The sequence below is a fragment of the Andrena cerasifolii genome, chromosome 15 (genome assembly GCF_050908995.1).
Source record: "Andrena cerasifolii isolate SP2316 chromosome 15, iyAndCera1_principal, whole genome shotgun sequence".
In the NCBI taxonomy this organism is placed as follows: domain Eukaryota; kingdom Metazoa; phylum Arthropoda; class Insecta; order Hymenoptera; family Andrenidae; genus Andrena; species Andrena cerasifolii.
The window spans coordinates 9,187,658-9,200,694 of record NC_135132.1 but is presented as its reverse complement, the minus strand read 5'-3'; the positions used below and the strand labels follow the sequence as shown (position 1 = coordinate 9,200,694).

Here is a 13,037-nt window from a genome sequence, read left to right as displayed (position 1 = left end):
TTCTCTTAGCGACGCACGGAGGCAGGAATTACCGAAGCCTGGATCGAAAGTACCCTTTATTACGATCAGAGCACGTTCCATTTTCACACTAGATTTCAATTAATTATACAAAACTTTTACTGCAGCGGAACTGTCTTCGGCGGAGGTGGCGTTGTCATTTCTCCGAGCTTCTCCAAATAGAAGTTGTAGAACGCGAACGGTTTTATCTCCCAAGGCATTTGAGACTCCATTTCGATCGGCACTATGCCCAGATCCTCCAGAGTCGGCACTCCCGGGACTACGTTGTCCGAGTGATGATGCTGAAACAGGTGCAACGAAAATTTACTTTCCTTTATCCTTATCATCGACGCACAGCGATTTATTGCAGACGTATGATCACCTTTTCCAGCATCTCCCAAGTTAAATGTGAAGCAGGGTACATGCCGTATATTGTTTCGTTGAAGGAAACTTTCAGCTGGAACACAGGATTATACTTTATGTGCCCTATAACGTAACCCACGCCTTCGTCACCGTGGGCGGCTAGCTTGAAGAACCACCTGATCAACTCGGCTAATTTGTATCGCTTCGGCCTGAAACAAGTGGGATTTGGAGCTTCCACGCGGAATCCTACGGAGGCGATCAGGATATTCCAGTTTAAAAGCTCCCACAGACCAACGCGAATATTCGTGGCGGCAGCGGATCCGCCGCGGTTCAGCAGTTTTTTATACGAGGCGGCTTATGGGCAGCCTTATCTGATCCGCGTCGGATCCGCTCCGCGCCGCGAATAGTCACGTTGGTCTGTGGGAGCCCTAAGGCGCGGCTAGGAAACCCAGCCTTCAGAGGAGCCTTAATTCCTCTACCCACCCAACGAACTGGTAAGTTTTGCCAGCGGTGCGCGGATTAGTTACGACAGCAGTGATACCAGCAGCCACGTCGGAAATGTGCACCGGCTGCTTCTCCGTCTTCTCTCCTTTCTCCCACAGCGGTATTTGCCTGCGAGTAACAATTACGCCATTGACGAAACGAACGATCGAAAAATCTAAGAAACTACCTTACTTCAGAGATCTTCTAAACGGATGCATGTAATGGGTAATGAACTTGTCCTCTTGCCCGTACACAACCGACGGTCGGATGATCGTGGCCTCCGGGAATTCCTCCTTAACGGCGCACTCGCCCAGCCACTTTGTCTTAAGAATCGTCGAGCCCTTCTCCAACAACATAGGCTTGCGGGAGAGAAAACTCAAGTCAGTATCTTCGAAACCTCAGGCTTTAATACAGCTTCGTTAATGGAGAACTTACGGTAGGGTTCGGCACCGCGTTCAGACACGAGACATGGACAAATCTCTCCACGTTGCATTGCTTGGCGAGCCTGGCCAGCCTCCTGGCACCTTCCACGTGTACGTCGTACATATCGTAGTTACTAGTTTCATACTCTTTGCCGACCAAGTTGACCACAACGTTGGAATACCTGATGCACTTGATTATGGATTCGTCGTCCCTCAGGTCCCAAGGATGGAACAAAACCTGCCCGAGGTCTCCGCATAGTTTGAGGGGCAGGATATCGTAGCGATCGCATCTGTGCGGAAGAATGAGCTGCAAGAGGAATGTCCATTAACGCAAGGAAGACTCGCGTAATACGCTGGATTCGGGGGCCTGCGATCGAGAAACGAGGGACGCGAAGAGTGTTTGTAGTTCACGTAGCAAGTTACTTGCCTGCGTACCAATTTTCCCGAGGCGGTTGCACAAATACCGACCCATAAACCCGTTGGCGCCGAAGATCGTGCAGACTATCCCATTGAAGGAGCTGCGGCCACCCGTGCCCCTCTTCAGGCTGGCTGTAGTTGGGTTCTTGATGATCCTGGGCTTGTCGGAGTAGCCGCGGCTCTGTATCGCGTAGCTGGTGGCGTACACATTTTGGTTCTCTGCATCAGACAATGCAGCTCTTCATTATCGGTCTGTTATATAATTACGAGGATCGTCGGCACGGTTATAAGTACTCCACGTGGCTTCGCCGCTAACAGTCGCACTGAAGCCCTCGGTGGATCACCATTGTCGGAAGAACGGTAAAGCGAGGTGATAAACAGGATTTGGAAACTTACTCGCTGCTCGTATCGCGGTTTTTGGAATCCAAGCCGCCATTTCTATGGCATCCGACCGACCCTGTGATAGTGGCGCTGACAAGGGGCGACCTCGGCCACACGTTTCTGAACGCAACTGTTACGTAGGGTGTTTTACGAACGCACTGTCATTCTGGTGACAGGACATGGCAGGATACAGGAAACATGTTTGCATATTCGCTTGTGAAATTTGAAATTGAAATTAATCTATATAGTAGCGTGGCTTGGCGGATCGTGTTAATGCGAAGATTGTGGTATTTTGTCATATTATGTTTGTTGTTTGATATGTGCAGGAGATTGGAGCAGACCGATTTTATAATTGCTTCGCTCCTACTCCGCTACGATATAAAATACTTGTTCTGTTCCGATATAAAATACTTGTTCTGTTCCGATATAAAATACTTGTTCTGTTCCGATATAAAATACTTGTTCTGTTCCGATATAAAATACTTGTTCTGTTCCGATATAAAATACCTGCTCCAGCTCCGAGTAAAACGCTTGCACATGGCACCGCTGGCGATCAGTTTCGCAGTTTTCAGGCAACGCCGGTATTTGCCTACGATATAATACTATTTCAATGATGAGGAATGGAGAATTAGAATTTAACAAATTTTCATTCGTCTACTTTTATAAAAAAAAGTAAAATTCGAATATTAAAAAAATCTGGAGCAGCAAAATTTTTCCGTGCTGCGGCTCCGCTTCTGCTTCGGGCGAAACCCGATTGCTCCACTGCTCATGCCTTTCAACTGATTGAGGAGGGATTCATTCATTAACTCCTAAGTAAATATTTGGAGTACCATGGTAATAGATTAGGAGAGTAACTTGATAATTACAGGAGCTGTGATAGGATCTGAAATGAATATAGGTATAACTGTCGATTCAGTCCTTCCGCACTGTATTTATATTATTCTTTTTTCTTTCTTTGGTCAGCCGTAGAGCTATGATAACGTAAGAACGTGTGGTAATGAAGGATCAGAGCATAACTCACTCCTACGGCGCAATATATCGAAGTAAGAGCTAGCGGCAGGAATGGTAGTTTATTGCTGAATATCAGCTTGTGGAATATGGTTTCGTACGCCGTCAAAACCGGCAGGCAGATGACATACATATGCTCGTGGAAGTGAAGCAAACAGTGCTCGAACTTCCTCGATAGAGCTATGAAAGACGAGAGTATGTACGTTAAAAGTAACAGTATCTTCAGCGGAGTTAAGTTGCTCGGATAAAGCAGCGGCAGCAGAGCAGTGTGCCCAGCGCTGCTTAGAATCAGAAAGACTCTCGCGTCGTCTTTGTTCGTCACAGCCAGAACACTGAAACACACGTTAGAATTACTTAACTTCCTTCTCCGATGATATAACAGAAAGTTTCTAATCCATTCTTACCATAGTGGAATAATAGCAGTTAAAATAGCTTTCTCGTGTACGTGCCAGCCAAACATGAACGAGCATAGAGCGCAGATAACTAAGCATCGTACAAACTGCTTAGGCTCTCTGTCGCAGTTTCGTCTCGAAAACAGACAGTAGAGCGCAGGCTGTAATTTCCATAGCATTTAAATATCTCGATAGAGTTGGGAATCAGAAACTTAACGCTTACTAAACTTACCGACATAGAGAGGAGAGTTAATAAAAATGTTACAAGCGGAGTGGGTGTTGGCAACGTCACGAACGACTGCTCCTGCACCAAACCGCCAGTCATTACTGCTGCCTTTGTACCGTTCAGCAAACCCAGTTGCTTCAAAGCTACAGACACTATTTTATCCACTCCGATGTACAACGCCCAAGCGTTTGGAGCCCAGTACGCGTGCACCAAGCCTCTTTTAAATGGGAACAGTCTCGACATCACCTAAAATGATATATAGTTACTTCTTTATATATCTCTCGAAAATCAGACTATAATAAGGAATTGCTTAGTTTTTATTCATCATGGTCGTTTTACTATCCCACCTGAGGTAGCTGATGAATAAACGGGCCAAACGATGCCACCAAAGTAATCGCTACGATGCTTCCAAGCATAAACAGACGTTTGAACAGGTGGCCACTGTTCATGCAGTACGATTTAAGCAGCCAGATGACGAAGACCGGTGCCACGTACAAATAAATGTGTTTCAAATTTAACAATACAGCGAACCACAGAGTTCCTCGCAGAATGGAAACCTGCAACAGAGTCTATAATTTTTGCACAGGGATAAGGCAGCCTTCTTTCATCGATTTACCTGCTCGTTCGTTTTAGAGACATTCGCGATAGCCAGTAGCAAAATACCAAGCAGGAATCCATTATATTGGAAATGTACGTGATCCACTATTAACAATCCCATGTTGCATAAGGACAGAACCACGAAGATTGCGTAGCTATCGAAAGACGAGCAGAATACTTTGCCGACTCTGGAGCGTGAACAGTAAAATAACTATTCGATTATGGAATGGGGATGTAATAACTGTGCAGTTGCGGAGACTCACTCTCTCACGCCGTAAGCGAACAGCAAGTCCAGGAATATCACAGATCCCCTTTGAAAGAAAATAGTACCCGACGATGCGTAGTTCAGATTCTCCACGTCCAGCATCTTGGGATCAACGAGCGCAGCTACGTGACCGAGGAGGTATTCGAACCAGCCGAACAAAGGTGGGTAATCCAGCGTCCATTGTGACTTGGCGTTGACGTACCACTCGTTGATCGGTAAGCTGTGCGTTATGGCGAGCCAGTTGCGGTGCACCTCGAAATCTGTGGAACGACTGGAAGTGAAGCGGATTACGAGGATGCTGTTTTGACTGGAAATGATTGTGAATCGATGCGGGGACCATAACCTCAATTCTGAGAAGCGCAAATGTGAATTATAGAGTGTAGTATTTTTTCAATATCTCAGGATACGTACTATGTAGGGATTAGAAGCACTTTGAGGCACGTGATGAGTACGAAAACTCGTAACAGTATTTTGTTCGCGTTCCATTTCGCGGAATTTTTCGTTTCCGACTCGGAAACATTTCTGCTGCTCGTGGTATTCGTCATTCTTCATTTATACTTTATGCGGCATTCCCTGCTCGAAAAAGTGAGAGGTTATCGGGTGATGCCAACGCGGCTTTGTTGTCTCTCCCTCTCTCTCTTTGTAAACGTCCATTTCTCTCTTTCTCTTATCTTAAGAGGGAAGTTCAGGAATTCGAAAATTCAAAAAATATGAAATTTTACGGCAGAGTTGGGCGTTATTTGAATAAAAAATTATTAATACAAATTTAAGGGGGTAGACACGGGTAATGCAGCGCGCTGTATACTGACACATCTGGCCCGAAACATAGGTTCGGGATTTTTCGTTTTTCGTCCTTATATGAGCAGATTTGGGCTTTGTAACAGGAGAACGAGATGGCACAAAGTAACATCTCCGGAGAGCAAATCAAAGAGCGAGAAGTGGCGCAGATGTTTCGAGACAGTGACTGTTTAACAAAGAGACGCAGAATTTTGGAGCGCATTATTCCCTTTACTAATATATTTTCATACATGACAAACTGTTGTAACGTTTCTCCCATGTTCAATAATAGACAAGTCAAGTTACTAAAAATATTTTTCAAGTTACTAATATATTATACATTTCCTATGTACTTCACTGATATGTTAGTAGAATTGTACAGCGTTGAGATGTATTTTACATGAAATAAAGGGGAATTGTCTTAAATTAGGAAGATAATTATATTCTTTATATGTTTTGCCTGAAATTAGTTGTATTTTCTATATTAGACAAATCTATTTGTTGTATTTTCTATAATAGACAAATCAGATTGCTAAAAATATTTTCTTCTTGTTACAGATTAACCTTGGGAACATTTCTCGGTGGACAGGATTGAGGAACTTTAAGTGAGACAAATGATGGAAAGCTGAGAAGTGATTTTATACATAAAATGAAGTGAAATTATATATTTTATACTTAATAATAATACAATATTAATCAGCATTCATTTCTACATACTTATATTAATTTATTGTAACACTGTAAAAGCCTTTTCTGCAAATAAAGTGGGAAAAACTTGAAAAGAACTGTATTATTATTTAGAAATACCTTTTACATATTCCTATCCAAATTCCAAACCTCTGCAGCTTCGATTCGCAACTTTAAAGGTGACGCCTTCGAAGCTGAAATTCAGAATACCTCTTTTCGCTTCATGTTCTCCTGATACCTGGGCCAAAATCTGGCAAAAATTTTCAGAACGCACAAAATTGGGCTTCGTAACAGGAGAACATGCCGTCGAAAGAGGTGGCACTAAGTAACGTCTTCGGAGAGAGAGTCGAGGATGCCTTCGAAGCTGAAATTCAGAATACCTCTTTTCGCTTCATGTTCTCCTGATACCTGGGCCAAAATCTGGCAAAAATTTTCAGAACGCACAAAATTGGGCTTCGTAACAGGAGAACATGCCGTCGAAAGAGGTGGCACTAAGTAACGTCTTCGGAGAGAGAGTCGAGGATGCCTTCGAAGCTGAAATTCAGAATACCTCTTTTCGCTTCATGTTCTCCTGATACCTGGGCCAAAATCTGGCAAAAATTTTCAGAACGCACAAAATTGGGCTTCGTAACAGGAGAACATGCCGTCGAAAGAGGTGGCACTAAGTAACGTCTTCGGAGAGAGAGTCGAGGATGCCTTCGAAGCTGAAATTCAGAATACCTCTGTTCGCTTCATGTTCTCCTGATACCTGGGCCAAAATCTGGCAAAAATTTTCAGAACGCACAAAATTGGGCTTTGTAACAGGAGAACATGATGTCGAAAGAGGTGGCACTAAGTAACGTCTTCGGAGAGAGAATCGAGGATGCCTTCGAAGCTGAAATTCAGAATACCTCTGTTCGCTTCATGTTCTCCTGATACCTGGGCCAAAATCTGGCAGAAATTTTCAGAACGCACAAAATTGGGCTTCGTAACAGGAGAACATGCCGTCGAAAGAGGTGGCACTAAGTAACGTCTTCGGAGAGAGAGTCGAGGATGCCTTCGAAGCTGAAATTCAGAATACCTCTGTTCGCTTCATGTTCTCCTGATACCTGGGCCAAAATCTGGCAGAAATTTTCAGAACGCACAAAATTGGGCTTTGTAACAGGAGAACATGATGTCGAAAGAGGTGGCACTAAGTAACGTCTTCGGAGAGAGAATCGAGGATGCCTTCGAAGCTGAAATTCAGAATACCTCTGTTCGCTTCATGTTCTCCTGATACCTGGGCCAAAATCTGGCAGAAATTTTCAGAACGCACAAAATTGGGCTTTGTAACAGGAGAACATGATGTCGAAAGAGGTGGCACTAAGTAACGTCTTCGGAGAGAGAATCGAGGATGCCTTCGAAGCTGAAATTCAGAATACCTCTGTTCGCTTCATGTTCTCCTGATACCTGGGCCAAAATCCGGCAGAAATTTTCAGAACGCACAAAATTGGGCTTTGTAACAGGAGAACATGATGTCGAAAGAGGTAGCACTAAGTAACGTCTTCGGAGAGAGAATCGAGGATGCCTTCGAAGCTGAAATTCAGAATACCTCTGTTCGCTTCATGTTCTCCTGATACCTGGGCCAAAATCTGGCAGAAATTTTCAGAACGCACAAAATTGGGCTTTGTAACAGGAGAACATGATGTCGAAAGAGGTGGCACTAAGTAACGTCTCTGAAGAGAAGTAGAAGCCTTGAACGAAAGTCGATAGAGTTTGAGAGTAGTGAATGGTATATTTAAAGTAGTGCTTTAATGCGAAGATTTTTAAAACCACTCTGCGTGGAAGGATCTTTTTAGGTGTTCTTTTTAGCATATCTTTTATATGTGATTTGGAATAGGAAGGAGTAAGTAATGCTCGTTAAATAAAAAAACTCTTTTACCACTTAACTGCAATTTATTCAAATAAGTGAAATGCAATACAATGAAATGTTACAAGTGTAACTGGGTTAGGTCTGGCTTAGGGGAGGGTTAGGGGTATCCGTTAGGGATTTCTCCACGAAAAAAAAAAAAAAAAAGGTCTAGGTGAGGGTTAGGGGTATCCGTTAGGGATTTCTCCACGTAAAAAAAAAAAAAAGGTCTGGGTTAGGTCTGGGTTCGGCTGAAGCAGTATCTTGTGCAAATTTCATATCAATGAACCCAGTCGAAAATGCAGCCGGTTTAACGTCTTCTATGTAAAAATTCCTTACCTGTAAAGCAGAAATATACACGATTAATAATCGCTCTAGTTACAGTATGTGAGATTAGTTACATCGCATCGGCACACTCTAAACTCTAAACATGTCACACATATACAAGCACGCACACACGCACAGCATTTCAACAGATTTCAGAGTAGGTAGTTGCTGAATTGGCCGCTTCTCGTGTCGCACCCAACGTTACCGACTGATTCTAAAATAAGATTACAGTGCTACGAGTGGTAGGAATTAATATTAAATCTTACCGGAAACATATCAAATCTAAAACGACTAATTTCAATCAACATGTTGCACAATAAAATTATTCCCTTTACTAATATATTTTCATACGTGACAAAATGTTGTAACGTTTCTCCCATTTTCAATAATAGACAAGTCATGTTACTAAAAATATTTTTCTTCTTACAGGTTTTAACTTCGGAATATTTCGACGGAATGATGGAAACCTTGATAGTAATCACAAGAAAATAGTGACTTTATATACCTTATACTTTATTGTAACACTGTAAATTTCCGATTTTTTGAATTTCCGAATTGCCAAAGTTCCCTTTATCAGTCACCCTCTTCGTTCAATACAATTTCCAATATAATTTAACGATAATACGTGAACCATATTTATAATTAAGCACAAGGTAATCTAAAGATCACGTAATTTTTCTACAAAAAATAGTTTTATTGTTATTTAATTTATATAACATCAGCCTGTTGTTAAATATCAGATTTCCTTAATTCCACTATTTTACAATGCGACTCGAGTACAAAAGTGAAACTGCGCTCTCGGCGACGGATCGTTGGGGGCGATCGAGCGGCGAGCCAAGGGAAACTAAACGAGCCAAGCATGGAGGGGGGACAGTAGTAGTTTATAAAAACGCATTGGATTTCTGTGTGACCGTTCCATAGATTTGTATTTACAATATAAATATTAGGAGATAAAGTGGCCATCGGTTTCAAGCAAATGCTGCGCACACTTGCCGCTGAAAGGGTCCAGGGAGCGTTCCCTAATACTTTACCCCCGCGGGCCCTCGTGCGACTCTGAGGAGCACCCTTTGTCGAGCAAGCGTCAATGCGGTATGTACATCAGTCTGACGCGGTGATCATGGATTGCGCGTCTAGCAGGCTCTCCGTGACGAGGATGGAGCTGTTCATGATGGGCGTGCTCACTGCGTTCCCAGGCTTCTTGTTCGAGAACGGGTAGAAGCTGTCTATGTTCATCTGCACGGAGCAGCTATTGGACTTGGCGACGGGCGAGCCGCAGTCGCCGTTCACGCTCATCCTCAGCTGGTTCACGTCATTCCGCAGCAATCTCGCGTAGAGCTCTATGTGATTCCGTCCACCGTTGCGTATCTCCAGCGCGGGTATCCAGCGGAAGTAGCACTGGGCCCATAGCTCCAAGCTGGGAAGACTGTACAGGGGCTTTATTATGCTCTTGTCTCTGCCGCCCACCTCGCGCGGGCTGTACAGAGGATTGTAGAAGAGAAGGATGTCCTGCTCGCTGAACTGCTCCCTCCAATCCCAGACGCTGCGAAGGATAAGAGGCTTGGTCGGTTCCTGAAAGACAATCACTCTTAACGCAACAGTTTCAGCGAAGAGTAAGAAGCTTCGAAGAGGCTTACTGTAGCTGCCGCCACTCGATCTTTCTCGCAGTTAAATATGAACGTGTCGAATATCGATACGTGAGCAGCGTCCCACAAGGTCGTCAGGTACGTCTCCGTGAACTCGAAGTCCCCAGGGAATTGCTGGCTTAATTGCCAGACGCAGTCCAGGTACAGGAGGAACAGCGGGGACTGCTGGAACGATAGGACTTTTAAGCTGCGTTCGAAGGCTAACTGTTTCACAGAGTTAACGTACCTTCTCCGAGCTCCTCTTCGCGATGTGACCTAGTCTGTCGCAGAATGGGTGCCCACCAGCAACCCATTCCTTCTGCAGAAGCGACTGAAACCCAGTTACCGTTCGAAAGTAAGGGTCTAGTAGTAACTGGACTAAGCTCGACACGATGCAACACGTGTCCGTGCCAGCACCTTCTGAAAATCAGAGCGTTTAGATTAATGAAACACAACTGTGCGCTTGTGTTTCAGAAGATTACCTTGTAAAATAACAGAAAATCCTAAGTGAAGGTGTTCGCACGCTTCGACAGCCTTTTGCAGACAATACGATACGTATTTCAACCACTTGGTACCCTCCACTAACGAGTAGAAGTTATTATCCTGCAGCCAGAATTGCCTGATATTCTCTGAAAAAAGCGAGTCTTATAAAAATACAAACCAGCCACGATTCACAAGTATTTATCGACGTGCGCTACGAAAACTAGCACGTTTCATTTTTCTTACGAAAAACAGTTTAGTTTTCGCGGCGGAAGGCCAAACGTGCTAATATTCGTCAGAAACGATGAACTGTGTTTCTTTACGTGGCAAACTGAACCGTGCTGTTTTTCGTAAGAAAAAATGGAAGGTGCTACTTTTCGTAACCCACGTCGTTATTAGCCTGATACTCACCCGGCGAGCACAGAGTGGCAAATTTCGAGAAAGCTACAGCTATTAGCTTCACGCTGACGTCCTTATTCAATTCTAAAACGATCGGTGCCATTTTCTGCGGATGGCTCTTGCGAACATTCTCAAACATAATGTTCTCCTGCATCCTATTAGTAACCAGCGGCGACAGCTCGGACATTTTCACCAACGCCGCGCCGTGCACACTGGACCAAGACCAGATTGGTGGACGGTTGCCTTGGAAGTGCTTAGCTGCGTCCATTAGTTGGCTGTCAGTGATGCACGTTGGTACAATTATGTATCGCGATAAGCTGCAAGTAAATTCATTATTTTCTTACGACGCTATTCAAGACACAGATCAAGCTCCTATCGTACGCAGCATTTACCTACGACAGAGCTTGAAGTCTACGTTAACGGTAGACAGTCTCCAGAATTTCCTAAACTTCTCGTTACTCATAGTTCGTTCCAGCTCGCTGTGCCAGTCCGAAATGTCCCGAAATAAGCGAACAGCTTTGTCGAGACTGCTGTAGTAAGCTTCACTGTAATAAGAAAGCAGCGGGCATAAATTGGTCCCTCGTTTAATATCCAGACGAATTTCTCTGAACGCTAACCTGTAATCGTAGGCGAACAGTAAGTGGTGCCTGCTGGGGAAGGCGTGATGCAGCAGCGCCGTCAAGAGCATGTTCACTTGTCCGATGGGTGAAAATTTAAAGGAAAACGACCACGTCCTTAGATTCTGAAACCCAAAACTCTTAGTACCAACTAGGGCTGGGATTATTCGAATAATTTAACATTCGAATGTTATTATTCGAATACTTAAATATTCGAATAGTACTTGGATACTTGGATATTCGAATTATATTCGCCAAATAATTGAGCAATTGAAGTATTCAACTATTCGAATACTTAAATATTCGAATATTCAAATACTTAAATATTCGAATATCCAAATACTTAAATATTCGAATAGTATTTGGATACTTAGATATTCAAATTATATTCGCCAAATATTTGAGCAACCGAAGTATTCGAATATTCAAATACTTAAATATTCGAATATTCAAATATTTAAATATTCGAATATTATTTGGATACTTAGATATTCAAATTATATTCGCCAAATATTTGAGCAACCAAAGTATTCGAATATTCAAATACTTAAATATTCGAATAGTATTCGAACACTTGGATATTCGAATTATATTCACCAAATAATTAAGCAACTGAAATATTCAAATATTCGAATACCGAAAAATTCGGCAAAGAGCCCAGCATTAGTACCAACGAATTTTTGCTGTGACCCGGCGAATAATTACTTTGCAAATAATAAATATCCCCTTGACTTTGGATGGTACGGTACTGCCAGGTACCAGTCTCCTCTTCTTATCCCCCACCGTTATATAAATGTCTTCGATATTCGTCAAGCACGTGTCCATGTACCCGTAGAGATGATTCTGCTGGCGTGCGCTATCCTGCAAGCAAAGCATCCGCTGGTACACAAACATCCCCTGATTATTCCACCCGCACGCACCTCTCCATTCACGTCGTCGGTCGTGATGAAGGAAAGCTTGAAGTTGGTGATGGACAGAACGCCGGCTGTCCCCTGCGTCAGGTCGCTGACGGGCGCAAACATGTGAACGCTCTGCGCTTTCGTGATGAATATCTCGCCGGGTAGTAACTTGATGTTGCTCTCCGACAGAGAACTCCGTCGACTAGAACCCAGCGGCTACGCGCGGACAGAACGGAACAACATTACGGGAGCTATCGCTCGTAGAGATGCACGTTAAATGGTTATTCATAATGTTATGAGGTTGAGGTTATGTCGCAATGTTTACATGGCAACGTCGCGGGCCAGGTACCTGCATCTCGTGTTCCTCGAGGCCCACATAGCTTATGAAGTTGTTGCAGCTCTTGCTTTCCATCGCGAACGCTTGGACGACTGCCGTTGACTGCATCGAGCTGAAATATAGAAATAATTTATCCCTCGGCTCACGGCTGCGCTCAGTCCCCTCTTAATTTCATTCTCGGCAGAACCGCGTATTACTATCGGCGAATGGAAGTCAAGGCATCGTCGAGCTCACTGCGAGGATTCACTTCCCAGTCCTTAACGAAACCGCGGCGCATCCCTCCGCGAGAATCATCCTGAATAATTTCTTCTACGCTCTCATCCTCGTTCGTCGCTTTCGTGCTCGGTTCCACTCTGCTCGCGGCTACGGACCTTGAGGCTGCGTGTTCTCACCGCGCGGGGCAGCATCGTGTAACGTTTACTCGCGAGCGATTCTCGGACGCCTCTTCGAATCGGTTGCTTCTGCACTTTCACG

General features: G+C 43.9%; 3 protein-coding genes across 12 annotated transcripts; all 3 read right to left on the bottom strand.

Moving 5' to 3' along the window:
- Positions 1-39: 39 nt before the first annotated feature.
- Nd-39 (NADH:ubiquinone oxidoreductase subunit 39) lies at positions 40-2,236 on the bottom strand. Its single transcript, XM_076828619.1, has 7 exons — positions 2,079-2,236; positions 1,693-1,901; positions 1,279-1,572; positions 1,036-1,202; positions 844-972; positions 380-569; positions 40-299 (listed from the first exon to the last, which is right to left on the bottom strand). Exons 1-7 carry the CDS (start codon positions 2,116-2,118, stop codon positions 117-119), a joined length of 1,212 nt encoding a protein of 403 aa, XP_076684734.1. The 5' UTR covers positions 2,119-2,236; the 3' UTR covers positions 40-116.
- Positions 2,237-2,974: 738 nt separating this feature from the next.
- Positions 2,975-5,189, bottom strand: Xit (ALG6/ALG8 family glucosyltransferase xit). Of its 2 annotated transcripts, none has more exons than XM_076828615.1 (7): positions 4,963-5,189; positions 4,550-4,822; positions 4,306-4,474; positions 4,037-4,246; positions 3,696-3,935; positions 3,476-3,624; positions 2,975-3,403 (listed from the first exon to the last, which is right to left on the bottom strand). In XM_076828615.1, exons 1-7 carry the CDS (start codon positions 5,094-5,096, stop codon positions 3,001-3,003), a joined length of 1,578 nt encoding a protein of 525 aa, XP_076684730.1. In that variant the 5' UTR covers positions 5,097-5,189; the 3' UTR covers positions 2,975-3,000. The 2 variants fall into 2 exon arrangements, with proteins under 2 accessions (XP_076684730.1, XP_076684731.1); XM_076828616.1 differs by having other exon boundaries at positions 4,550-4,811; positions 4,963-5,098.
- A 3,693-nt stretch (positions 5,190-8,882) lies between these two features.
- Positions 8,883-12,947, bottom strand: LOC143376773 (myotubularin-related protein 10-B). 9 transcript variants are annotated; one of them, XM_076827423.1, is made up of 11 exons: positions 12,761-12,947; positions 12,552-12,675; positions 12,248-12,442; positions 12,033-12,188; positions 11,328-11,452; positions 11,103-11,255; positions 10,723-11,027; positions 10,314-10,460; positions 10,079-10,248; positions 9,844-10,017; positions 8,883-9,778 (listed from the first exon to the last, which is right to left on the bottom strand). In XM_076827423.1, exons 1-11 carry the CDS (start codon positions 12,838-12,840, stop codon positions 9,308-9,310), a joined length of 2,100 nt encoding a protein of 699 aa, XP_076683538.1. In that variant the 5' UTR covers positions 12,841-12,947; the 3' UTR covers positions 8,883-9,307. The 9 variants fall into 9 exon arrangements, with proteins under 9 accessions (XP_076683538.1, XP_076683536.1, XP_076683537.1 ...); XM_076827421.1 differs by having other exon boundaries at positions 10,079-10,251; positions 12,761-12,945; XM_076827422.1 differs by having other exon boundaries at positions 9,844-10,014; positions 10,079-10,251; positions 12,761-12,944.
- Between the last annotated feature and the right edge of the window lie 90 nt (positions 12,948-13,037).

Excerpts from the sequence above, each read along its gene's own strand:
- Nd-39 (XM_076828619.1), bottom strand. The coding sequence starts at position 2,118 with ATGGCGGCTTGGATTCCAAAAACCGCGATACGAGCAGCGA. Across the intron at positions 1,573-1,692 it reads TCGGGAAAATTGGTACGCAG|CTCATTCTTCCGCACAGATG; the intron begins GCAAGTAACTTG and ends TTCCTCTTGCAG. Across the intron at positions 1,203-1,278 it reads ACGCGGTGCCGAACCCTACC|CCTATGTTGTTGGAGAAGGG; the intron begins GTAAGTTCTCCA and ends CTCTCCCGCAAG.
- Xit (XM_076828615.1), bottom strand. The coding sequence starts at position 5,096 with ATGACGAATACCACGAGCAGCAGAAATGTTTCCGAGTCGGAAACGAAA. Across the intron at positions 4,823-4,962 it reads GTGCTTCTAATCCCTACATA|TCGTTCCACAGATTTCGAGG; the intron begins GTACGTATCCTG and ends CTTCACTTCCAG. Across the intron at positions 3,625-3,695 it reads TAACTCTCCTCTCTATGTCG|CCTGCGCTCTACTGTCTGTT; the intron begins GTAAGTTTAGTA and ends TGGAAATTACAG.
- LOC143376773 (XM_076827421.1), bottom strand. The coding sequence starts at position 12,840 with ATGCGCCGCGGTTTCGTTAAGGACTGGGAAGTGAATCCTCGCAGTGAG. Across the intron at positions 11,256-11,327 it reads CTGTTCGCCTACGATTACAG|TGAAGCTTACTACAGCAGTC; the intron begins GTTAGCGTTCAG and ends TTCTTATTACAG. Across the intron at positions 10,018-10,078 it reads CGAAGAGGAGCTCGGAGAAG|CAGTCCCCGCTGTTCCTCCT; the intron begins GTACGTTAACTC and ends CTATCGTTCCAG.